Source organism: Cibotium barometz, chromosome 24 (assembly GCF_041138505.1).
Source record: "Cibotium barometz isolate CiBa-2024 chromosome 24, ASM4113850v1, whole genome shotgun sequence".
Classification (NCBI taxonomy): domain Eukaryota; kingdom Viridiplantae; phylum Streptophyta; class Polypodiopsida; order Cyatheales; family Cibotiaceae; genus Cibotium; species Cibotium barometz.
This window is the reverse complement of record NC_141069.1, coordinates 50702729-50730044: the sequence shown is the minus strand read 5'-3', so window position 1 is coordinate 50730044 and position 27316 is coordinate 50702729. Positions and strand designations below refer to the sequence as shown.

Below are 27316 nucleotides of genomic sequence, written 5' to 3'. Positions count from 1 at the left end.
GGTACATCACAGGAGATTTCTGACACCATTGGGATGAAATAGGGCTGCCCTCTATCACCCACTCTTTTTGGCCTCTACGTTGACGAGATCTTGAGCTTCGTTGATGGATTAGGCGGGGCTGGTCCCATTCTAGCAGACATATTGATCCCCATACTACTTTATGCAGATGACATCGTCCTCCCCTCAGACTCAACCGAACGGCTTCAGAGACAATTGGATGCCTTACATGACTTTTGCACTCAGTGGGACCTCTCTATTAACCTTGGGAAAACCAAGGTAAAGGTCTTCAATACCTCCCGCCCCGTCACATCCAGATTGAGCTTCACATATAGAGGGGATCCTGTGGAGATTGTCTCATCCTATGTCTACCGTGGTGTCACTTTCAGTGGCCCACACTTTACCATGCTTCCCGCAGCACATGCGAGAGTGACGCGGGGATATGCAGCCCTGAGCTTACTTGAGTGGTAGTGCTTCGAGGCACATTTCCAAGAGCCCAGGACGAAGGGTTGACTTTTTCACACCCTCGTCACACTAGCCTTGATGTATGGAGCAGCTTTCTAGGGAACAGATTTATCCGATGAGGATTGGCAGCGAGTTGAGAGGCCGTAGGTCATGATGTTCTCCCGTATGATCCGCAGCAACAAACCATCAGTCCCACACTAGATTATCGAGGCAGAGTTTGCTGCAGCCCTGATGGTAGTGGAGGCACTCTTCCAGATAGTCACGTACCTTCATCAGTCACATGGATCCCCACAGGTACCCTAGGCTCGCCCTGGAGTCCTCCAGACAGCTAGCACTTGAGGGGCACTCTGGAGTATGGTATGCACTGGTTTCCACTTGGTTCTCAGTATACGGGCTCTGCATGGACCGCCTACCCCTCCTTCAGTACAGTTTAGACTCCCCTTTTTTCTGGCTCTCACGAGGATACCAACTAGGTTATCCGGTCAGATCTTCTTAGCCTCTACACTTATTGCACATGGATCCCCGGAGCTCCCCACGAAGATGCACTTTTACAGAGACCACTTCTCACACTCACTGAGGATGGATTCATCCAGCAACAGCCGGGCTACTTGACTGTTCACATGTCCCATGCCATGCGGATTGCGATTGGCCAGATTACGGGTTTCTTCCCACCGCCTCAGAGTGGAGACAGGTAGAGCTGAGTGCATCTTCAGAGCCGGGAAGCTCGTACGGACACCCAGAGATGAGAGGATCTTCCGACTATGCCACACAGAGGTTGAGACAGAGGAGCATTACATATGCGGCTACCTAGTATACTATGAGATCTGCGGGAGGTTTTACTGTCTATTTTGTGAGGGATTTGGTGCACTCTCCAAGATCATGGACTTCCAGGACCTTCGTTGCCTGGGCCTCTTCCTGCTTGAGCTCCGCAGACACAGGGACACCTTCTTGAGACATAGGCCCCAGCCACCCCAACCCCTCCCTTGGCAGCCAACCATCACCAGTTTCTTCCGGACCCAGGAGGTGGAGGAAACCGACATAGTGGATCTTGTGGACCCTCCACGAGCTGCTCTAGACCCACCTCACTCGAGAGGAGTTACCTCAAACTGAGCCTCTACACTCCAACGTGCCCGATGCCCTCGACCCCCCTGTCGGCCACGATCACCTCATCAGCTCTCCAGATCCAGGCACGTGACATAGCTGAGGGAGACCTCTCGGCCATACTCGTCAACCCCATGCTCGACATTTTGGAGAGTGGTATACCATCTACTCAGAGCTGATGTTGCTCCCATGTTTTTTATGTTCTTAGTTTTCCATGATGAGTTTCCATAGACAGTTTTGTATCACCCCAGTGAGATAGCTATGTTTACGTTTTCATTCTGTTTTATTTTCCATTCTATGATGAGATATACCATGGACATTATTGTATCACTTTGGTCTCATAGGCCCATTGGGTCTTTAGTAGATGCTCTCTCTCTCTCTCTCTCTCTCTCTCTCTCTCTCTCTCTCTCTCTCTCTAAATATACACAGGCCTTCGTGAACATCCATAGGATGTACTCCTTATTTTTTTCCTTTCTTTTATCAACAATGTAGGTAATAAGCACCCGCTCGTGCACATACACACACACGCATAGAGAGAGAGAGAGAAAGAGAAAGAATGATTTTATTAACGTCTTCCAAAAGACCGAAATCGGCCTATGAGACAAATAAGTGTACCTGTGTGGGGTATCCTCTGTCATCCCAACAAAATAAAAAAGTACTGAACTAAAAAGCTGAATCTAGGTGTGCAATAAGTACAATGAGTGGGGGAGGGGATGGAGCTCTACTACTAGGAGAATGCAAAGCTATATGCATGGAGTATACAATCATGATATGCAACCTAGCTAGCTCCATCCTGTACCATACTAGGGGTATAAAATGGTATACATCAATGAAGGGGGTGTCCACAGCTCCCTGAAGAACATGCCTGGGTCTGCTCTGAAGCGAGCCAGTCGCTCCACACCCTCTCTGTGAAACTGAGCTTTGATCTCTGTCATCTCTCTCTGGTATAGGCGTGGTGTCCGAAAGCCAGGTGTCCTCTATCTCCTACTACGGGCTCTGAGTGTCTCCGCTCTCTGGAGAGTAATTCCATGTTGTGTGTAGAAACTGGGAGTGGGGTGGATCTCTGAAAAAATGAAGTAATCTGTGTCTGTCGTCCCCCCTCTGGAGCTGTCTGAGCCTGTAATGATGTCTCTCTTGTGACGTTGTATGTCTAGAATGAATCTGCCTAGTATGCACTGGTCTGCTACCTCAAAGAGCTGGCGTAGGGAATGTGGCTCTCTGAATAAAATGGGATATCTCTCTCCGATGGCTGTATATGCTCTACATCTGCATACATAATGCTCCTCACTCTCCACCTCCTCTTTGCACAATCTACATACCCTCTCCTCTCTGGGGATCTGTGTGCTGCTCTGCCAATCTCGATCTCCAATCAATGTGATGAGACTCTAAGCTAACCAATAGCTACTCGGGAGCCATGTGGTAAAAAGCCCTCTATGTATCTAGGCCTCTATATAAATCCATTGAGTGATACTCATGAAGTGATCTCGGTAGTACAGCATCTTCGGTGGAAGAGGCTGTGTAGGCGATATCCATGTCTCTTGTGTATAGAGCTGCCATAGGTCCCATCTCAATACTTTGTTCCTCTCACTATGAGAGAGACGGATATGTGGTGCATCCCTGTCATACTGGAATGGTGGTAGATGATCCATGTCTAGGCCATGCTGTGAGAACCAATGTGTGACCTGTGCATACCATGATCCTCTGTCTCCTGCCTCAGCCAGCTGTCTAGATGCCTCAAAAGCTCTGTATGACAATCTGTCCTATGGCATCTCTCTGAATCTGTCTAGCAGGCATATAGTTTGGAATATGGCCTCTACCATTATAGGAGGCGCAACAAACTCTCCTCGGATAATGTCATGAGGTACTGACGGTTTGCTGCGTATCATGCGTGCCATCATGAGGGCCTGTGGTCTCTCTATCTGTGTCCACCAATGGGTAGCAAGGCCTGGCACCCATACCGCTGCTCCATACATCAGTGCCAGTGTGACTAATGTGTCAAATAGCCACCTCTTTGTCCCGGGCTCCTGAAAATGCGCCTGGTGGCACTCTCTCTCTCTAGCATAGCCAATGCTGCATATCCCCGTGTCAATCTAGCTCTGGCTACTGAACCCATGGTGAACCGCGTGGCTGCTGTAGAGAAGGTAACCCCTAGGTACACGTATGATGTCACTACCTCCACCTGGCGTCCTGCGAGAGTGAATGTCAGCTGACTCCTGCCCTGTCTCGATGTATGAAAGACTATAACCTTGGTTTTCCCAAGGTTTACAGTAAGACCCCTCTATGCAAAAATCATCAAGTGCATGTAGATGCTGCTGTAGACCTCCGGCCCATCCAAGTTGTAGGCGGTGGATAGCTTCCTTTACCATCGAGTGGGTAAAGAAGCTAGCTGTGGTAGGTCGAGAGGCTCCTGTGGCTGAGGTATAGGTGGCTGCTGTGGTAGGTTGAGGCTCCTGTGGTGTGGCTGAGGTATAGGTGGCTGCTGTGGGGTGTGGTATAGGCCCTCTGCATATGTGTGCCATGTCTATGGGTCTGCAATAGGTGTCGGTGGCCGGGGCTCTCTGAAGTGCCACCATGAGATAGGGCTATCTCTACTCGAAGAAATGGAAGATCTCTAGCTCTTGTATCTCTGCGAAGGCTCGCCTTTTGCGGCGAGTAAGTCTCCTCATCTCTCTCCTCGACTCCTGCTCTGTGATGGCTCCCAAGGCTCTCTATATGCAGAGCCATGAGTATAGGGCTCTGCACTCGTCATCGTACCATCTGTTTTGGGGCATAGTCCCAGATCTCGCAGGCTCTCCTGAGCGATCATGATGTGGGAAGCTTTGTAATGCAGCCGTGTGTAGGAGTGATGCTAGCTGGGCTGTAATGGTATCCATAGGTGCCAGGGGGTCCATGAGTAGGAGCCCATCCTCTACTCTACCAGTGTATATGTCTGTCATGTCATGTGTGAAGTAGATGGTAGTGTGTGGCGTCGGTATGTGGGGGGCTGGTGATACTGGTGATCCGGCTAGTGAAAATGCCAAGTATGTATGATCTGCCCCAATAGGACGAGGTGGGATGGAGAATGAGGTGACAAGCTGTGATGCCTCCAAAGACCCCATAATGTATTCTACCACCGTGCCTCCGGTCCATGTATGACCCCCATGTGGGAAGCATGTTAGCGCTCCTGATCCCGGTCACTGTAGCATCCCGTTATAACGAGACGATGTCTCCCAACTCTAGTAAGTGGTCCCCATAATGTCCTCTGTCTGGTCTAGTGTCCTCTAATTCCCGACGACTAGCCCCTATCTCCTCTGGATCCATAGGGTGGAGGATCTCCATGTCATTATAGTCATACACCTCACACTGTCTGCTCTGTGTGTGGGCATTGAAGTCACCCATAAGAAATACCTCCCCTAGTGTAGAATAATGCATAATCTCCTCTGATGACAAACAAGTGTATGGCGAGGCTCCTATCTCCTCCTGTGGCATGTCCTCTATAATGACATAAATAGGAGCATCCTGATGGAGGAAAGTAACATAGGGCTATGTATATAACCCTGTCCTATGAGAGCTGTAAGCTGATCCACATGTATCTGGCCTCTCGATCCTGTGCTACCACTCTCAGTCTCCCCTGTAGCTCCCGTCTGAATAGAACTGCTACTCCCCCCCTGACCCTCTTGAGGTACCCTGGCGTGTGGTCCTCCTGTATGCTAACTCCCACTGGAATCCCTCTACTCGAGGTATCCCTCTCTCTGGGCTCTGATGTGTCTCTGTCAGAAGTATGATGTCTCTCCTCATCATAACATGCTCCAGTCGTCCAGGCTGCACCCATAGTGAACCATTACAGTTCCATACTGCCATGTGTATCTCTATCAGTGGCCTGGTCTGTGTCCCATAGGCCCCAAACCGCTAATCCATGGGCCGGCCATCAATGATGACCCGACCATCTCGATAGAAGGCCTTCTTGCCTTCTCTCCTCACGTGTAAGACTCGTGGCATGCAAGCTCTCCTATGCTCTAGCTGCATCCTCCTGAGATCATCATCCAAGAAAATAGGAGCTCCCTCTAAGCCTCGTAGTATGACCCTCTTCCTCATGAAGATGGTGCGTGCCTCCACATCCCGAAAATGTATGATGAGAGCTCTCTTCTTTGCCATGTCTTTCCCGGCCCTCCAAGCTTTGAGGAAGGGGGGGTCCCTCATGTGAGTATCCAAGTCGTGTGCATAGTGTCCACCCATCCCCCTCAGGGGTAGAGTCGGCTACCTCGGGAATCCCCGTGACTCTCACATTGAGTCTACAAGCATGTCGTATCCGCTCCTCCTCATCAATGGTGGTGTTGACGATTTGGCATCCTCTTTCACTTCCTTTTTGATGTTCCTCTTCACCACTTCTACCCAATCCTCCCTTGTTGCCTCCATCTTACCTTCTAGGCTCTTGTGGTGATTGCCTTGGTGAGTTCCTCTTTGATGGCCTCTTTGTCAACTTCCACAATCTCCCCCTCCTCCCGTGGTGGTCGGTCCTGTAGAGAGATCACCTCCGCTTTGAGGATGTCGATTTCCTCCTTCATAGTGTCCCGTTCCTTCTTCCATCCCTCTTTCCATAAGGGTAGCAAACATAACCTGGATTGTGGTGGGCTGGGGCTTTACATGACTGCAGCAACAACACAAGTGGCGACCAAAATGAGGCGACGGGGAGGGGATGCGTAGGCGACGGGGAGAGAGAAAGCGCAGGCGACGGGGAGAGAAAGAGAGAGAGGCGACGGGGAGAGAGATGCGAAGGTGACGAGAGAGAGAGAGAGAGAGAGAGAGAGAGAGAGAGAGAGAGAGAGAGAGAGAGAGAGAGAGAGAGAGAGAGAGAGGTGGGCAGCGGGGAGAGAGAGAGAGGAGAGAGAGAGAGAGAGAGAGAGAGAGGGCAGGGGGGCTGGCGGGAGAGAGGGCGAGAGGGAGAGCTGGCGCAGAGGGGGCTGCTGGCGGGAGGGGGGGCTGGCGCAGAGGGGGCGAAGATGGGGCTAGCGTAGAGGGGGTTGCTGTGGCGAGAGGGGGGGCAGAGGGGTTGTATGCCTGCGCTTTTTTTAAATTTTTTCTTCAGAAGAAGACAATGCAGGTAAAGAAGAGAGAGAGAGAGAGAGAGAGAGAGAGAGAGAGAGAGAGAGAGAGAGAGAGAGAGAGAGAGAGAGAGAGAGAGAGAGAGAGAGAGAGAGAGAGAGAGAGAGAGAGAGAGAGAGTTGCATGCCTACACTTTTTATTTTTCTTCATCTGCTAACAACATAGGTAAGCCAAGAGAGAGAGAGAGAGAGAGAGAGAGAGAGAGAGAGAGAGAGTTGCATGCTTGCGCTTTTTCTATTTTTCTTCTTCTACACCAATAGCATAGGTAAGCACACACACACACACACACACACACACACACACACAGAGAGAGAGAGAGAGAGAGAGAGAGAGTATGTACCTCGTTTGTACAAGAGGCAGCTAGAAAAGTAGAAGGGACAAGAAAAAAAAAAGGAATTAAAGGAGGAAAGAAGAAAGGCAGAGCCAGAGAAATAGAAACCAAGAAGTAGATAGAAAACCCAAGTACCAAAGAGAAGTAATGTGTGGAAAAGAGGTAAGCACACAATTCCAAAAAGGAGGAATCAGAAAAGCCTCATTGGCAAAGAACAAGAAAATTCCAGTAAAGAAGAGGTAAGCACACAATTCCAAAAAGAAGAGGAATCAGAAAAGCCTCGTTGGCAAAGAACAAGAAAATTCCAAAGTAAAGAAGAAGAAGAATTGGGGGCAACCAAAAAGGTGAAGTCAAAAAATGTAGCATAGTGTCAAGCCAGAGAAGAAGCAATAAGCAAGGCACGCCAAAAGCAAATGAGAGAGAATAAGGATAGGTACGCCCCAACCAAAGTGAAGCGGGATGGCAAACCAAGATCACAAGAAGCGGCCCACACCAATCTTCTTCTCCTAACTCGTCGGCAATCCCATCCATCTATTGATATAGCCTCCCTATTATTCATTGAGTCTTGTTTTTGGTACATTGAGCCCTTTTCTTTACATTACACTTACTAGAAATCAAGAGCACGAGTGATGGCACCACGTCCACCTCATCCCCACTTTGATGGGAAACCCCAGTGGCTTATGGATCTTTTTAATCCATTAACCAAATCGCGACTAAATAGATTCATGCTTCCTTGATCCCAAAATTCTCTGCTGTAAGGTCCAAGGAATGTTATGACATCTTCCCAAAGTAGCTCTTTCAACAAGGTCAACCTTAATGCCCTCCTCCCACAACAATTATGGGGCCCGAAAATCCCTCTTTCACAGATGGTAAAGATGTTGGATAGATCTTAATGCAAGATCACTCTCACTCAGGATCTACTCTCAAAGCTAGCCTTAAATAAGGTACACCACCGAGGTTAATAGCTCTACCAAACTCACGTCAAAGAAGAAGCTCATGATTGTCCATAATCAAATCACTAGAATCGTGATAATAATTGAAGAAGAAGCTCACAGTTGTTCGTGATCAAATTGCTAGAATCATGAGACCAATCAAAGCACACAATAGCTAGTCGAAACCCAAATACTACAAAATGTGCATGCATTATATCCTCAACATCGACGTGAATTACTTTGAATGGGGGGTCATGGGGTGAAAGCCTAGTCCATGGTATGACTCATCACTTGGATTCCACCATAACACATACACAAGTGGTGGTTCGACCATTCTTTTGGACAACCCATTTTTGTTAGCAACAACCAATCCCTCAAACGACAAACCTCGGCATGAAAAAGGACACTCTGTTTTTTTCTCAATCAAAGTGAGAAAATGTCAAAGAATGTAGAGGGTTGGAGTCTCACCACTATGTCGGGCCTTGTCTAATACATTCCTTTTGTTTATAGGTGTGAGCCGGTACAAAATCCTTGTTAAACTCAAAGAAGGGTGTCGCAAAAACTTCGCGACCTTGATTCCTTAAAATTGGGATGAAATATAAATGTAAAAGAAAGCATAAACAAGAATCAAAGAAAGCATGGGGTTAGAGTTTTCACATGGAGGATAACACACGAGCACACCTTCAACCCTCGTAGCCTATATTATTCACAAGGGATTTGCACTTTACAAGCAGATCTTACACACTTATATGCTCACCTCACATAGCTAGCACTTGCACCAAGTGGGGATAATTAAGTGCCTACGAGCGATGAAAAATCGGTAACTATAGGAGGATCTTGGGCCCCTCTTTCCTTGTATGGCCTCAACCAACTCATAAACCCAAAGACGAGGCCTCACATCAAGCATCTTTTCGTGACATTACATCGTATGCGTTTGCCTAGGACCAAGAGGTCTTAGGTTCAAAACCCCCCTCGGTGGCATCACCTACGGGTAAAGGCCAATCGGAAAAAAAAAGGCTACATATTTGTTGACGATAGTAGTATAAGGTTTAAAATGGTTACATATTTGTTGACGATAGTAGTATAAGGTTTAAAAGCTAAGTTAATTGCTTATGCCAAGTGGAAAAGTCCACCATCACTTCCTTGTTTGCCTTATTATCCTTGAGCAAGTTTCTTTTCTAGATCACTACTGCCTAACTAATGAATGTGAAAATCATGGGTAGAGGTTAAAGCTTTCAAAGAGGAAGGGCTAGTTTTCAGAATATAAAAATGACTATTGCCTACTTATGCACATTAGTTATAATTAGTTGTGTATGATACTTTAATAAATTTCTTTTCTAGATCACTATTGTCTATTGAATGTGAAAATCATGGGTAGAGGTTAAAGCTTTTAAGGAGGAAGGGCTAGTTTTCATTATATAAAAATGACTATTGCCTACTTATGCATATTAGTTATAATTAGTTATGTATGATACTTTAATATTTCACAAGGTACACATTAAGGTACCATTCAATGAACCCCTTTTTTAAAGAGCCAAGTAGTCTAAGAGAAAACTCAAGAAACACTTAGTCCCACCATAACCATGTGAACAACAAGTGAAAGATGCATATAACCATGCCTTGATTATTTATGCTTATTGAAAATATACATACTAATTATTAGAGATCTCATATCCCAGATTGAAATAAACCACATGAAAGTTTTAACATACAAACTACTAAACATATGGTAGCTCATGAAACATGCTTTTAAGTTTTTACATATAAACCAAGCGAAAATGGGGAAGGACAAAGTTGCATTGACTTTGATGCTACTATTCCCATTTATTCCAAACTGTTGGAAAGTATGGTGATGGACGCTTTGTTTTTTAGGGGGTAGCACATAAGACTTGTAATGGTGTGCACATGTGTAAACGTCTAAAGGGATTTGATCAAAAGCTTATTGGAGAGAGAGAGAAAGAGAGAGAGGATTCATGTGCTTGTGCTGAGAGAATTGTGCATGCATGTTGTAGAGTTATAGCCACATTAACTAAATTGAAAGATCAACTATATTTAAATTCTAAATTAATGTTTGAAAAAAACATCATAGATGTTTGAAAATACTTCTCTTGCGTGGAAGATATGCATATTCACAATTCTGTTGAGAGTGCATAGTTCCCAATCCCAATCGTGATAGAAACCTCGAGCATCTTCAAATTGTTACGGGTTGAAAACTACAGACATGTAGGAGCAACATCACTTGGATGGCGAGGAGATGAAACCAACATATTGGTAGTCTTCTTCCTCTTCGTGATAGCCTTGTGATAGCGCAAGACGTCTCAGAGCTACTTGCGACAACGAACATAGCAGATGTCAAAAATGTAAAGAACATAAGATATTTTACGTGCCTGACAAACAAGCTTTGCGTTTGATGGCTTTCAAATTCTCCAAACCGATTGGACCTTCAGGAGGAGTGACGATTCAAGGAGGCACATTCTCCTTGTTTGATTCAGACAGTCGGCTGCTACAAACAGGCGGTCGCTCAAGAGATCTACCAGGCGGCGACACACCTAAGGGAGGCAGGCCAGTTGGCAGCGAAGAACATACAGACACTGCTTTACTTCTTTTGCGAGTACGCTCAGCCATGTTGAGAAGAATACGAGAACTAAACATCGCAAGTTCTACATAAAGCATTTTCAGAAACACACCTGCCACCTATACCATCAGAAGAGGAGCAAAGTCACGGGAACAACGACACGTAAAGAAGCCAAGCATAACAATAGGTGACACGGTCATCGCAGAGCAACGTGCAAGGGTGAAACAAATGCAGTACTTCTAGCAGACTTGCAACATATTCTAGGCGACAACAACGTGCACACCCAAAAGAAACGGACAACCTACAAACACATGTAAACATGCATGGAATAGAAACACATTGAAACAATGTCATCACCAGGGAGGACCCTCCACGTCAGGAGCACCAGCTCCCACAACCAAAAAATAGCAGAAAACGATGTTGAAGAAGAAGCACTAGCTCATTGGCCCATGGTACCCAAAACAAAGGCATGCGCAGAGGAGAAAAGTAGGTGACCAAATCCAACAAACACACGCATAAGTTCGAGCACAGTGACCAACACAGAGGAGCCTCCATGATCGGAGCACCAACTCCTAGCGTCGAAATAGGAGAAAATGATGTTCGAGAAGAAGGACTACATCCACCGCCCCAAGGACGAGCACACGTGGCTGGGTATTCCAAAATTAACACGCACGCATGCCCACCATGACAACGCATGCACCGAATCCACCAACCTCCACCTAACCCTCACAACCTTAATCGAAGATTATATTTCCAACCTTCATCGACCGTTCCATCTGATTAATACATGAAAAAAACATTTCACACACCATATATATTAAACATAAACTTGTTTCAATTTACAAGTTCACGTATAAACTTGCACGTGATTTTAATCTATGATAACTAATATATATTTTGCGATACAAATATGTGCTTTTTTTCCATCGTTTCGGAATATCCCAATCGGCTATGGCTGCGGCAGCAGTAGGGTACCATCCTGCTATCGTAGCCACCACAGCATTCGCCTCACGCGCACAGAATAGGAAAGCCAATGTTTTTTCTCCTGTTTCTTCTACAGCGGGTTCAATCTTCCAGCGCCGGGCTTTCCTCGCCAACCTTGCGGCAGCGGTGGCATCGCCATGGGCAGCGGCGAGGGCGGCGGTGTCGAAGAGGGTGAGGCTGAAGGATGTGGAGAATCTAAAGATGCAGGAGGCACTGCGGGCGGCGGTGGCGGGGGATCTAGAGAGCGCGGAGAGGCTCTTCACAGAGCTCATCCAGGAAGAGCCGCAGAGTGCTAGCGTTTGGTCCAACCGCGGCAGCGTCCGCATCTCGCTCCGCCTCTTCGAAGACGCGCGTGCCGACCTCACCAAGGCCATCCAACTGGCTCCGGAGGCCCCCGTGCCCTTCCTTAATCGCGCCATTGCTTTGGAGGTACTCCTGTCATCAGGTTTTGATCTCAGCATCCATTTTCGAGTTTTATAGATTTCAGAGCATCCATTTTAGGGTTTTTCAGGGTTCCTATGCTCTTCATTGATCGCCAGTGCTATGCCGCTGGCAGCTGTTCTCCTATTTGTGCCCCTACTGTAAGGGGTGACTTCATGTGGGTGTGCTCTGCTTCTTAGCAAATTTACTCTGATCATACGGTATTCTTTGGCATATTTGGCAGAGGTCTATGTCGACAGGACTCCGTTTTCTTGCCAGCCTCTGATAGGACCACACCTTCATTGTCAATGGGCTACATTTTTCTGAAGGTTGCCTAAATTGGGAATTGGATGAGAGGGGATGCAAATTACACTGATGCTCTCCCCAGCTCAATTGCTATTTATCTTTCAATCGCAACAAATGCTGTATCAGCTTTCCTCTCACCCTTGCATTTTAGAGTTTTTTCTCCATGGCGGGTTTGTCGAAATAGCACCAACAGAATTGTGATTCTTTGAACTACCTTGAAGCACAAAATATACAGAAAATAGAAAGAGAGGAAAAAGAATGACAGTGGAATGAACAAAGCTGAATATTTACAAAGCATCTGCTTAGTTGAGCTGAAAGCTAAACTTCTTACAATTTATTGAGTTGGAAGCCTTGGATTGATTTGCGTTAATTGCTGCCGTTTGGGCTGAGTGTGCTACTCCACAACGTGATCTTCTCTCTCTTGGTTGCACCCAAAACGCTTGTAGAAGATGCTTTGAGTGGGCAGAGGGGCCCTATTTATAGAAAAAGTAGGCCTGCTAAGTTAGTTGGCTAACTTTCTGTTAATTTGTGTTATTATGTGTTTTGCATCGATGGCATTCACACAGAGTCTCTTTTGTCCCTTTTTAGATTAGGGCTGACATCATGGGCTGATTCTACAAAACCCTAAGCCGAATTCCAACTACTGGCACAATCCTAATTGGTGGTAGGCGCATGACATGTGCATCCAATGACTTAGGATGATGTATGTGATAGTCTTCCACATGCCCTTGCATTTTAGGGTTTTGTACAAACATGCACACAGTGGCCTTCCACATGTCTTTGGATTATAGGGTTTTCTTTTTATCATTCATTCTCATAGTAGCCTCCTGCAGCTTCGGGGTGCCCACATTTCTAAACAGTGGCCTCCACATGCTCTTACATTTCTAGTCCTCTTAAACATGTCCATGGTGACCTTCATTTTAGGATTTGCATGCATACTGCGCATGGTGGCTTTTCACTCACTCTTGAATGGTAGGTTCTCATGTTGCATGTACCCAATGGTTAACGTTCCATTTCAAGATGTCCGTATGCTCTTGGTGACCTTCAATAGGATCTTGCCTACAGGTTAAATCAATAGCTATGTGTTTATATTGCGTTTTCCATAGGCTCTCGGACGCTATCAAGAGGCCATTGATGACTGCAAGACTGCTATTGAGAACGATCCAGAGGTTAGTTGCTGCTAATTTTATTTCTGTATTCATCGTATTGTGGGCATTCAAATGATTCACTCAAACAGTGACTAGGTCTGTTTTCCTTCTGTCTCACGATTTGGCTCAGGAATATGCAGCTTGGTTCAATCTGGGGAATGTTGATGTGCGGGTAAATAAGTATAATGAAGCTTTGGCTGCATACGAGAGGGCTTCCTTGCTTGCACCAGGCATTGCTGGCTATCGATTGAAGGAAGCGTTGATTCTTTTCCAGGTTTGAAGACAGAGGATTAATTGAGTGTCATTATCTAATCTTTTAATGAATACTTTGTTATGCAATTATGTTTAGCTTCTTAATGTGTGTCTGTGCTTAGATACTAGAGTGATGAGCTGATTCTTTTCCAGGTTTGAAGACAAAGTCTCTTTTGAGTGTCATTATCTAATATTCTTATGAATATTTCGTTATTGTGATTATGCTTAGCTTCTTAATGTGTGTCTTTGCTTAGATTTCAAAGGAACGAGAGAGGGATAGAGAAAGAAAGTTGTATTAACAACTTCAAAGGCCAAAATGACCTATGAGACCAAAATTTTACATCATGTCCATGGAACTAAAAGTAAAACTAAAAGAAAATATCCATTAAAAAAAAGCAAAGAGCCTCAAGCTCTTGCATCAGCCAAGAATATCTCGCATAGGGTGCTGCAACATGGTATCCAATGCAGTGAGGCTGATAAGGCAGGAGAAAGTTTTGCGATGGTGGGAAATGATGGCTTTGATCCTCCTAAGGTGACGTGAGCGTGGGCGGCGGCCACTATGTTGAGGGCATCGGGCTCTGCATAGCTCGGTGGTTGTCTAATGTCACTCCTCTTGGTCGGGCTTTTGCATCAGCTTGGAGCTCAGGGGGACTGGGTAGATCTGCTCTCTAGGCTTTAGTTTGGAAGAAGTCAGTGAGAGCTCTTTGTGGTGGTCCTCGGGCAGGTGCTTTTGATCTGGCCCGTGGCAGGGACTCCCTGTGTATGTGGAGCTCCAAAAGAAAGAGACCCAGGCATCTCTGGTCTGGAAAATCCATGATCCTAGAGAGTGCTCCAAATCCCTCTTGGAAGAGGCAGTGGAACCTCCCCCTGATTTCATAGTATATTGGGTATTTGCAATGTGCATATATAATGAGCCTCTGTATGGCAAAGCTGGCATGTCGTGCCTTTGGTGCAGTTGCTCTCGGCCCATATCTGGTTGTCTCCACTCTAAACTGGTGGGATGAAGTGTGGATCTGTCCAATCGCACATCGCACTCCGAATGAGAGATGTGTATCCATGTAGTGCGGGCGTATGTTGAACTTGTCCTCCGTCGTGTGAAGAATTCAGTCTCTGTAGAAAACCATTGAGAGAGAGAGAGAGAGAGAGAGAGAGAGAGAGAGAGAGAGAGAGAGAGAGTTGTATTAACGTCTTCAAAAGGCCAAAATGACCTATGAGACCAAAAGGTTACATCATATCTATGAGGTACATCATCCTGGGTACAAAATAGTAATAAAGAAAGATATTGAAAAATCTAGAACTTTAAAATCTGATCAAGGTACATGAGCAGAGAGCTCTCATATCACCCTAATACATCCCTCATGGGCCGCTATGACATGGTGCTCAAGGTGGTAAAACTGAGCTGGCGCGAGAAGGTCCTGTGATGATGGCCCGGATCTTCCTCTGGTAGCGTGGCCGTGGGCGAGGGCCATGGGGTCTGGGGCGTCGAGTTCTGCGTAACTCAGTGGCTCTATCGAGTGTCACACCTCTCGGCCGAGCTCCTACACTAGCCTGTGGTCTGGGTATGATGGGTGGATCGGCCCTCGGAGTGCTGGTATGGAAGAAGTCGGTGAGAGCTCTCTGTGCTGGTCCTCGAGCAAGTACAGCTGATCTGGGTCTCACTAAGGACTCCCTGTGTCTACGGAGCTCTAGAAGAAAAAGTCCCAGGCGTCTATGATCCGGAAAGTCCATGATCCTGGAAAGTGGTCCGAACCCAGCTCAGAAGAGGCAGTGGAACCTCCCCCGAATCTCATAGTATACAGGGCATCGGCATATGTAATGTGGTCGCCCTAGGCCCATATCTGGCAGTCTCCACTCTCAGCTGGTGGGACGAGGTGCGGATCTGGCCATTGAGAGAGAGAGAGAGAGAGAGAGAGAGAGAGAGAGAGAGAGAGAGAGATTAAGCGTCTACTAAAGACCCAATGGGCCTATGAGACCAAAGTGATACAATAATGTCCATGGCATATCTCATCATGGAATGGAAAATAAAATAGAAAGATAACATAAATATAGCTATCTCACTAGGGTGATACAAAACTGTCCATGGAAACTCATCATGAAATACTAAGAACATAAAAACATGGGAGCAACAGCAGCTCCGAGTAGATGGTATACCACTCTCCAAAATGTCAAGCATGGGGCTGACGAGTATGGGGGGCGAGAGGTCTCCCTCAACTATATCACGTGGAAAGGTAGCTCGATGGCGGTGGAGCATGCCCTGGTTTTGGAGCTGATGAGGTGATTGTGGCCGACGGGGGGGGGGGGGGGGGGGGTCGAGGGCGTTGGGCACGCTGGAGTGCAGAGGCTCGGTCCAAGGTAACTCCTCTCGGGCGAGGAAGGCCTAGAGCAGCCCGTGTCGTCGCCGACTTTGCAGGGCTCATAACCCGCATCTGTACTTCCAAGGAAATCCTCTTGGGCGATACCCTGTTGTAAAGAGAGGCCAAATGCTGCCATATACCTCTGGCCAGCGTCATATGCTTTACATGATTGATTACCTGCGGTGTGCAGTTGAGAATGATAAACGAACGGACCCTGGCGTTGGCACGATCCCACATCTGTGTCTGAGCCTCTCGGTCCTTTCGGATCGACGGTAACTCCCCTTCCTCTACTTCCGGCCGTGGAACCCGAACAACGACGAAATCAGCGAGGTCGTAAGACTCCAGAATAGATTCCATCATAACCTTCCATATGCCGGAGTTGCTCCCGTCTAACTGACGGTCCACCGGGAACGTGGGGAGTGCGGGGATGTTTACATGCCTCTCGGCCATCTCAAACAGATGTGCGATTGCGGGGATGTACTCTGAAAAGGGTGGGTGGGTGGGAACAAAGAAGAACTAACACCTGCAAGTGGCTGTCCAGCAAATCAGCCCGCCGTCCTCTTACTTCTCCTCTTCCCGAACAGTCCCGTACGGTCCACCAATCAACAACACAGCAGTCCCCCTCTTGCTCACACATCCCAAGAACTATCTAGAGCCTAGGCTCTGATACCATGTCAGAATACGCAGCGGAGATGATGACCAGATCTAGGAACACAAGAGCAATACGCATGCAGAAAAATAACAGCACAAAAGAGAGAGAAATAGAGGCGTGTAACTTATTAAGAAATATTCATGAAATCTTTTTACATCGATACCTTGCTCACTGACAGGGTTAGGGTTTAGTAGACAACCCTCTGATAAACTCTGACACTGTGGCATCTTTGAGATTAGGGTTAGGGTTTAGCAGAAAACCCTAGGTAGTGACAATTCTCATGATGAATGTCTGCTTCGATAAGTGGATAGACTCGCAATGTTTAACTACACTAATAGCTAGTGTTTATATCCATAGGATCGTCTTGACACAAGAGTGCGAAAGAACCAAAGCTCTGATACTAATGTTTCTCTGAGTGGGTTTCACAAAACATGTGATGATAGCTCAAGTAGTGAAGGTGTTTGCCTAGGACCAAGAGGTCCTGGGTTCAAAACCCCCTTGGTGCTTCCTTGGTGGCATCGTGTATGGGTGGATAAATAAGCGCCTAAGGGTGGCCGGGTGGTGAAATTTGGTAACTATGGGAGGATCTTGGGCCAAAAGCCAGTTGAAAAAAATAAAAAAATATACTATGGGACATGTGTGAAAGAATGGGTACTACGTTGTGATACCCACAAAGAAATGCTGCAAGAATTGTACAACCTTGTATATGGACAACAAGCATAAAGGAGAAAAGAAGATCATTGCTGAATATCACTATCATGTGGAGCAGCATGAGGGAGGTCCCGTAGATGCTCCGTATCACTGCAGAAGCTGAAAAGAGAGAAGATCTGAGGGAAAAAGGGAGCCAACCTTTTTATACTACCTCAGTATGCTGGTCGGCCAACTGACAGCATGGCTGTAGCAAAAAAAAGCTATAAAATGCCTAAAAAATACCAAAAAATGGTAGAAAAAATGCTGAATAATCTCTGCTAAGATATGCCGATGCAGGGCTTCATATTGAGCCAGATACAAGCATGAATATGCATGGGAAAGTCCATCTAGGGATGAAATAATTTCCAACAATATGCCACTTAAGTCCACAAAACTGTAAAAGGGAGATGTGCACATTTGACACCAATGTTGGATTATATCATCTCTAGAGGGTCTACATCACCTTTTTCATGCTTGTATTGGCCATTTATGAGGCCCTGCATTGGCATATCTTAGCAAAGTTTTTTCTACCATTTTTTGGTATTTTTAGACATTTTTGGTAGCATTTTATGCTACTGCCATGCTGTTGGACTGCCACAGCTGGCCGACGAGCATCCTGGGGGGATATATAAGGGTTGACTCCCTTTCCCCTAGTTCATCTCATTTTTCAGCATACAGTTGAGGTCATTAGCTGCTGCTACTGCTTCTTACCATTGCACAACACCTACGGGCTTCCCTCGTGTTCAGATGTCAGCAATAAACATCAGTTTCCGGCATTTACAGGTCTTGTACATGTGCCTACATCTGTGTTTTATATTTGCTTCACTTTCTTTCATGGTGTCAGAGAAAAACGTTGACCTGTGAGCAGAAGAGAGCTGCGTTTTCTTCCGGGAGAAGAGGCTTCCTCAAGAGTGCTGCGTTTTCTTCATCTAATAATTGGGACTGTTGTATTTCTGAATTTTCATCAAAGATTGTTGAAGCCCTCTTCTAGGTGCTGAGGACAGGGAACTACATCTTGGAGAGATCTTCTTCCTCTCCTTGCCTTCGTGCTGTGCACAGCCTGAGAGGAGGACTTGTTGATTTTTTTTCAGCACCTTTCTTCAGAGAAGGTTTCTTGTCAAAGGACATGGCTTCACGAGGTTTCTCTATTGTTGCTCCTTCTCAGGTGGTTCCTATTCCCAATCTTTCCTCTTTGAGTTTCTCTCATCCAGGTCTTGGTCCCACCCCTACCCACATACCATCCTACAATCCTGCCCAAGTCAGTGACCATAGTTGTTTCTCGTACCGGTACGAATGGGTTCGTAGTGTACAGTTCGTACGGTACGATACCGTACGATATTGTACGGCACGAGGTTTTTTTTTTCCATTTTTTTTCCTTGAAATTTTTTTTTCCAAATGCTTAAAAAAATATAGAAACCTTGCTTAACGAAGATCCCAAATGCTCGCAATACTTCGTAACTTTCGTGTCCACTCATTATTCCATATGGGGTTGTTGAGAGACCTAAAAAATCTGGCGAGGTAGACTGGTAGTGTACACTTGATTGGTAGGATGAGAGAATCTTGCTACGTCGCTTGGAGATTCCTGGTATAGGTAGGCTAGACAATTAGATTCTCAAGTTATGTACGAGGGAGAAGATTTGGACTTGGCCATTTTGATCTAGAGAGGAGTCCCTAAACTTATACCCTAGATGCACTGCTCGTATTTGTGCAAGGACGGTCCCTTAGTCATAAACGCTACACTGGAAGACCTTTGGTATTGCATTACCCATCGAGGTTCTTTTTTGGAGACAATCGAGAGATCCAACTGGGAGAGACACATATCCATGTTCTGGTTCCCTAAGCATTGTAGACTCCTCCCCTCCCAACCTTCCCTCACATTCAAGCTTGAAGCTCCATAGGTTGTAAGTGTAAAAAATAAAAACCCTATTTTATCGTACGGTATCCGAAAATTTCATATCATACCAAAAATTCCCGTATGGTATCGTATCGTACGGTATTGTATTTTCGTACCGTGACAACCATGTCAGTGACTCCATGAAGCTTACAACAACCAACTATTATACTTGGTCTTTCTACACTCAGTTGTTGCTGGAAGGAGCCGGTGTGTGGATGGCTATCTTCACACCTCACTTGGTGGACCCTGCTTTGAGAAGCATATTGGATGCTTGGGCTCGTCTTATCATCATCCATTGCATTACTCCATCCATACAGGCACAGTTTGTCTCCTCCCTGAGTAATGCTCATTAGATGTGGACAGAGATCCAGAGGAGGTATGGGAGAGTTTCGATAGTGAAGATTGCCAAATTGGAGTCAGTTCTGGAGAAGCTTACCATTACTGAGTCAGATAACTTGATTGAGAAGATTGAAGTGTCCTCCCGTATCAAGTTGCAACTTGAGGAGTACGGGAGCACCATCAACAATCCCATGCATAAACTTCTTTGTAAGTTGCCTGCTTCCTTTGATTCTTTTAGGGATAATATTTATTTCCGTGATCTTGTCCCCCCTTTTGAGGAAGCTGTGAGTTATCTCCACGACAAGTGCATGCTTCGCGGAACAGGCAAGTTGGAGTTTGCTTTTGTTGCCTCTGACAAGGGCAAAGGCAAAGGCGGAAAAGTGAACTCCAACAACAACAACAACAAAAGCAAAGATCAAGGCAAGGGTAAACAGGATTCTAAGGAATCCAAGGACAAAAGCAATGAATGTGATTATTGTGGCAGGTCTTGTCATACTGAGGCTCACTGTTTTGCTCGTCGTGATGAGTCTCGAGCAGCAAAAGCCAAGTATAAAGCCCAAGATGCTTCTAAAGCATCTGACAAGGACAACACCAAAGATAAAAGGCAAAGTTTAAGAGGAGGGATCTGCCAAAGTTGCATACATGGCAGTCACAGATTCATCCACTTCTTCAAAGGATTCATTCCTCGTGATCACAGATATGACTTCTCTTGAAGAGGTTAGTGTCACACCTGAAGCGGTGGAATGGGTTGGTGATAGTGGTGCTTCTACCCACATGACCAATCATGCCCATATCTTGGAGGATTACCTGACTCTATCATCTTCAGTTCGTATCGGCGACAACTCTTCGCTTCCTGTCAACACCGGTGTTGGTAATGTTTCTTTGGGTTCCTTTGCCACCTTACATGATGTTCTGCATTGTCCACGAATTTCAAAAAATTTGTTTTCAGTATACAAAACTCCTCAAAAGGAACTTGGTGTGTACTTTGATGATGAGGTCATCGAAGTAATAGACATGAAGACTCTCGGTTGTTGCCAATGGAGTCCATGATGGGGGTCTCTACAAGATCACCAATTTTTCTTCCCAGATCCCTCACACGGATTCCCATATTCATCAGCTTTTCTCACCCGTGTTGGTTTTGGTTTCTGAGGTAGATACTTCTTTGTGGCATTCTCGCTTCAGTCATGTACCCATTGCTGCCTTACAGAAGTTTCATTCTAAGCAGGTTGTTAGCGGACTACCTCAGCTCAGGTCTCTCTCACACATCTGCTCATCCTGCATGATGGGCAAACATCATCGAGATGCATTTCCAGAGGACGCCACTCATCGAGCAACCCGAAGACTGGAGCTTATACATGTAGATCTTGCAGGACCTATGGAGGTTGAGTCTCTTGGCGGGGCTCGATATTTTCTTCTTCTTGTGGATGATTTCACTCGCAAAGTCTGGGTATGTTTTTGTTAGAAGTCATCTCCTGTCTAGTTTTATACACCAGGGCCTTTGTTGTGGGTGTGCCCGCCCTTATGAGGTGTTTTCCCATTTTTCCCCACTCTCCGTATTTTTCCCCTATTTTTTCCCATTTTTCTGAGGCTTGGGAGGGCTGCCAGATGATGCCGGGAGCACCCCAGTGCTGGCCGACTGGATCTTCATCAGTCGTGGGCTTCAGGGCTGCTGGCCGACTGCCTTTTACCAGTCGTGGGCATCAGATAGCTGGCCGACTGCATTTATGCAGTCGTGGACCTCTTTCTTCAGTCGTGGACACTTTTAGTGCTGGCCGACTGCCCTTCCAGGGAGGTATATATAGGTCCTCAGCCCCCATGCCTTATTTGTATCATTCCTCGGGATCTTCTTGTGTATATAGAGCAGAGTTACACGCCTACATCTCTCTCTCTCTTGTGCTGTTTTTCTGCCTGCGTTTTTTGCATTTGCTCTTGTGTTCCCAGATTTGGTCATCATCTCCGCTGCATATTCTGACATGGTATCAGAGCCTAGGCTCTAGATAGGTCTTGGGATTTGTGTGAGCAAGAGGGGGACTGTTTTGTGGCTGATTGGTGGACTGTTTTGGGCTGATCGGGAAGAGGAGAAGCAAGAGGAAGGCGGGCTGATTTGCTGGATAGCCACTTGCAGGTATCAGTTCTTCTTTGTTCCCACCCACCCACCCTTTTCAGAGTACATCCCGGCAATGACAGATCTGTATGAGATGGCCGAGAGACATGTGAAGATCCCGACACTCCCCACGTTCCCGGTGGACCGTCAGTTGGACGGGAGCAACTACGGCATATGGAAGGTGATGATGGAATCCGTTTTGGAGTCTTACGACCTCGCCGATTTTGTCGTTGTTGGTGTTCCACGACCGGAAGTAGAGGAAGGGGAGGTACCGTCAACCCGAAAGGACCGGGAGGCCCAGACGCAGATCTGGGATCGCGTCAACGCCAGGGTCCGTTCGTTTATTTTCCTCAACTGCACACCACAGGTAATCAATCATGTAAAGCACATGACGCTGGCCAGAGGTATATGGCAGCATTTGGCCTCACTTTACAACAGGGTATCGCCCATGAAGAGGATTTCCTTGGAAGTACAGATGCGGGTTATGAGCCCTGCAAAGTCGTCGACGATGCGGGAGCATATTAACAAGCTGCAGGCTCTTCAGCAGGAAGTTCTCCAAGCTGGGAAGGAGATATCGTCAGAGGACATGGCCATAACGTTGCTGTCACATTTGCCCTCTTCGTACTCAGCATTTTACTCCTCTTTGATTACCAGTGGCAGGCTCAGCACCATCACGTGGGAGGAGCTTGTGCCCATGGTCTTGGACCAGGAGGAACGATTCACGAACCCTCCTCAGGGTGGAGGTTCGGAGGCCTTTACTGGCCAACGGTCGAAAGGCCGTAACTCGGGCAAAGGAAAGGCTTCATCGGAGAAGTCTTCTGAGAAGATGTCCGACGCTGACCGCGAGAAACTGAAGGCAGAGAGGACCTGTAATGATTGTGGCGAGAAAGGCCACTACTGGAGGCAGTGTCCCAGACCGAGAAGGGTGAAGACTCCTCAGCAATCATGAAGACTCCGGCTTTTGTGCACCTGGAGGTGATGGACACCGATGTTTCATTTTCTTCAGGCAGGGAGGAGATTGGAGGACTCTCCGCAACGGATACTCGGGAGTGGATTCTCGATAGTGGTGCTTCCAGGCACATGACTCCTTCCCGTTCCTGTTTACAGGATCTCTGCAGGCTTTCTGGTCATATTCTTACTGGGGATACGTCCACTATCCCAGTTCACAGTGAGGGCAGGATGGAGATAGTTCCCGATGGGGGCAGAGGGGGGAAGCATTCCTCCCAGGTGTTGTACGTTCCGGCACTTGGTTTTCATCTGTTGTCAGTGCATCAGGTTTGCAAGACTGGCGTACAGGTGGAGTTTGATGAGCATTTTGTTGCTCTCCGGGACAAAGCAACAGGCCAAGTGGTTTGGGAAGGTGGAGTGGAGAATGGAGTATACAGGCTTTCAGCACTCTCTCTCCCAGGTCCTCAAGATTGTGATGAGTGGCAGTGTGGTAATGGCTACTCAAGTGTGGATACGCTGCAGGTACAGGCTTTCCAGGACCAGATGGTGGATAGCTTACCAGTAGATGGCAGCAGTTGGCAGGAACTTTCCAGTACTGATGTTGGTAGTTCTTGTGTTCATGAGTCAGAGGAAGCTGAACAGGTCACTTATGCTTTGATGTCTCGTCGTGTTCGGGACATAGAACTTCCAGTAGTTGAGGATGTTCTTTCCACGGGGACCTTTCGGAAAGCCAGGCAGGTGACAGGTGATTACTTGCAGAAGGAGGTGGTTTCTCCAGGCTTTGTGGTTCCGGATTCAGAGGGGGTGGTTGACAGGTTTCATCAGGTTTCCAGGACTTGCTTGTGCACCGTAACAGGTGTTGATCCTTGTGAGCAGTGTGATGTCTCTGTGACTCAGAAGCTGTATGGTTCATGGATCTGGTTGATGGACACCGGATTGGACGGGAGCTTCCTGATGAGGCAGTTGAGCTCTTGGTTGCAGATGTCTCTTTGTGAGGCAGGATTGCGTTTCCTGTGGTTTCTGCAGCATGCAAAGGATCATGGACTCTTGTACACAGGAGGGGGATTGTTGGATGGAGTCCGACTCCGCGGTTGGAGTGACTCGGTTTGGGGAGGAGATCCGGACACGAGGAGATCTGCTTATGGCCCAGGAGCAGTTTTACGGAGCAGGAGGAGGTTACATTGCAGGTTTGGGCTTCCACTGGAGGAACCCATGGTCATCCAGAGGCACTTTGTTCGTGAACAGATCGTTGCTGATGACATCCTGCTGGAGTTCTGTTCGACGGAGGACAGTACAGTGGACCTCTTCACGAAGTCGCTCTCAGGATTTGCTCAGGCTGGTTGGTTTCACAGCCAGGAGCTGAGAGGGGGTGTTAGAAGTCATCTCCTGTCTAGTTTTATACACCAGGGCCTTTGTTGTGGGTGTGCCCGCCCTTATGAGGTGTTTTCCCATTTTTCCCCACTCTCCGTATTTTTCCCCTATTTTTTCCCATTTTTCTGAGGCTTGGGAGGGCTGCCAGATGATGCCGGGAGCACCCCAGTGCTGGCCGACTGGATCTTCATCAGTCGTGGGCTTCATGGCTGCTGGCCGACTGCCTTTTACCAGTCGTGGGCATCAGATAGCTGGCCGACTGCATTTATGCAGTCGTGGACCTCTTTCTTCAGTCGTGGACACTTTTAGTGCTGGCCGACTGCCCTTCCAGGGAGGTATATATAGGTCCTCAGCCCCCATGCCTTATTTGTATCATTCCTCGGGATCTTCTTGTGTATATAGAGCAGAGTTACACGCCTACATCTCTCTCTCTCTTGTGCTGTTTTTCTGCCTGCGTTTTTTGCATTTGCTCGTGTTCCCAGATTTGGTCATCATCTCCGCTGCATATTCTGACAGTTTTCTGGCTCGCAAGTCAGATGCTTTTGCCAGTTTCAGGACTTGGATCGCGACGGTGGAAAATCAGTCTAGGCGTAGAGTTTCATTTCTCACGACTGATAATGGTGGGAGTTTGTACCATTTGATAACTTCCTTACTTCAAAGGGCATTCACCGGACAGACTACTGTTCCTTACACTCCTCAGCAGAATGGAGTTGTGGAATGAAAGATCCGGACCATCAAAGAGATGGCTCGTGCTTTGTTGCATCATGCAGGTCTCCCTCCTACTTTTTGGGGTGAAGTTGTGGCTACCTCAGTTTATCTCATTAACCGCTCTCTCACAAAAGCGGTTGAGGGGATGACTCTGGAGGAGGTCCAAGCTTTCAGAGACATTTGAGATGACTGATCTTGGCCTTCTATATTATTTTCTTGGGCTGGAGGTTTGGTAGAAAGATGACTGTATCTTCATTTCTCAGCAGAAGTATGTGAGGAAGTTGCCCACACTTTATGGGTTGTTAGAGTGTACACCTCTTGTCCCATGGATCCCAATGCCAAGTTATCCAAGGAGGAGGATACACCCTTGGTGGATTCCACTGAGTAATGGCAGATTGCTGGCTCATTGCTTTACCTTGCCAACACCCGTCTAGACATCTTCTATGCTATGAGTGTCCTCAGCTAGTTCTCATCAGCCGCTCGAAGGTCTCATTGGCAGGCAACTTTGAGAGTTCTTTGTTATCTTCGAGGTACTTCATATCATGGCATCACCTACTCTTGTGGTGCTGATTTGGTTGGCTTCACAGGTTTTGATTGGGCAGGCTGCATTGATACTCGGAGGTCTACATCTGGTCTTTAGTAGACGCTTAATCTCTCTCTCTCTCTCTCTCTCTCTCTCTCTCTCTCTTTGGTGACTCCATGGGTTTGTAGAGCAAGTGGATCACATGCTTTGGTATGCTGGAGCTAGAGGGGGTTATATTAACGTTGGAAGACTCCAAGGGTCTTTGAAAACATAAGCAATACAATGGTACCATGGATATACTAAGCCATGGAAGAAATGAAAAAAACAAAAAAAAAAACACCAATGTGTGTATACAACCAGATAGTAGATGATTATCCTGTGATCCCCCCTCAGTCAGTACCAATCATGCCATTTTTCCTGGTTATTAGCATAGCCAGTCTATGTGAATTTCGAGTAGTATTGTGATCTCTAAGGCTGTGCTCTTTTCTTTGCAGCTACAGAGGTCAGAAGAGGCAAGGAAACTCATGCAAGGACTGGTTCGAAAGTATCCAAATTATGCTGAAGCACACGCTGCTTTGGCGGCAGTTTTGTGGAGTGAAGGGGAGCGTGGCAGGGCTGAAGAGCAGTTCTCTGAAGCTACCAGAAGAGAGCCTCTGTATGCTGATATAAGGTGAGATGCACTCAATTCAAAGGCATGGAATCATTCTATAAGCAGTCATCTTCTCATGAAGCTAAATGTAGCGTTGTCTTACTACAGGTGGGTGAATGCAGAGCTTCTATGGCCACCGAATGTGGTCAAAGCCATGGAGAACTTCCTTGCCATAATATGAAGTTTGAGAATGTATTTTGGCTCTTTTGTACCATCTTCAAGAAAGAAAATAAAAATAAAAGCAGGTCACCATAAATGGTTAGCTATGTTCTAGGCTCTGTGTTTGTCATTCCTCTTTGCAGGTTCTTGACAGGAGTTACTGCCATCCAGCCTTTTGTATCTCTTATCTGATCCTAGAACATGTTGAGTAAGGACTACAAGTCTCCCATAATCTTTTAATGTGCAGAGTGTGGCTTCCAATTCAGAAGATTTGCATTTTAGTTTGGATTTTTAAGGGTTTTTTCCCATGCTGGCTGCTATTAAATCAGTTCCGATGGTGCTGATTGTTATTATGGGGGGAGTTTTGATGGTGCCTCAAACCCTAAGGCAAACATGACTTTGGTTGCCTTCAAAGTAATGCACATCTGGCAGTTGGCTCCCTTATTGCTCTGATGCTACTGCAACATGCGTGCGGAAGTGTGCTTGATAAATAGAGAGGTAATTAACCCTCATCAAAGACATAATCACAATATTGCAAATAAATAAAGACCAGAGGATTGACCTAATCTTTTGTATATTGCAAAAGATGAATATATACAATAATGTAAACTCAGATCTGTACTCCCATCATGCCAGCTTTGAGCTACAATGCATGAACAAAAGGTGGTGCTGCTGAACTGAAGGTTGAAATGCTGTCCCAAGACTTGTGTGGGCTGTAGACTGCACATTGGGGGGTGCTCCTTCATCGACTCAGGAACCTGCCTTGCTGCCTGCTCCTTCGTTGACTCAGGCACTTGCCCTGTTGCCTGGACGTTGACTCTGCAATCGGGCACAAATCTCACTTGGCCCATCCCTAAATATGTTCATATATGTGAGGTGGCGAGTGTAGCATTGCTGGGCAGCACACATACCTGTAGTTGGCACTTCCAATTGACCAACTGGATCCACACTTCGGGCCTTTTCTTGGCTCTTCTGGGTGGTTTTGTGGATGCCTAATCAGTCTGCCCTTAAACTTGCTCCTTAGCTTTCTGACACTGAGATTCATGTCCATCTGGCACTTAACTATGTGATGCACATGACACACGGAGAATACTAGGGTGTGGAGGCGTTTTACGGAGTCTGCGCCAAATGATGAGCCTCGATGGTGGTATGATTGAAGCATAGTGCCAGCCCTCCTTGATAGTGGAGAGCTGTTAACGAAGTGATGAGGTTGGCCCTGGGCTGTTAATGGTGCAAGCTTGTGCCTGATAGGATTGGAAGTCTGGAAGGAGGTGGATCAAGACTCCTAGGCCTGCTGCATTGTCTGCAATTGGCAGATCCCTACATCGTTGT

At 46.7% G+C, this 27316-nt stretch overlaps 1 protein-coding gene across 1 annotated transcript; it reads left to right on the top strand.

The window, feature by feature from the left end:
* Positions 1 to 11398: 11398 nt before the first annotated feature.
* On the top strand, positions 11399 to 26246 carry LOC147625417 (uncharacterized). The gene is made up of 5 exons (XM_086818754.1): positions 11399 to 11896; positions 13300 to 13362; positions 13472 to 13615; positions 25671 to 25846; positions 25934 to 26246. The coding sequence occupies exons 1-5, from the start codon at positions 11435 to 11437 to the stop codon at positions 26004 to 26006; spliced, it is 918 nt and encodes a 305-aa protein (XP_086674880.1). The 5' UTR covers positions 11399 to 11434; the 3' UTR covers positions 26007 to 26246.
* The last annotated feature ends 1070 nt before the right edge of the window (positions 26247 to 27316 follow it).

What these genes read in the sequence shown, in the direction of transcription:
- LOC147625417 (XM_086818754.1), top strand. Translation starts at nt 11,435, where the DNA reads ATGGCTGCGGCAGCAGTAGGGTACCATCCTGCTATCGTAGCCACCACA. An exon ending in ATCGCGCCATTGCTTTGGAG is followed by an intron (nt 11,897 to 13,299) that starts GTACTCCTGTCA and finishes CGTTTTCCATAG; the next exon opens with GCTCTCGGACGCTATCAAGA. An exon ending in CCTCTGTATGCTGATATAAG is followed by an intron (nt 25,847 to 25,933) that starts GTGAGATGCACT and finishes GTCTTACTACAG; the next exon opens with GTGGGTGAATGCAGAGCTTC.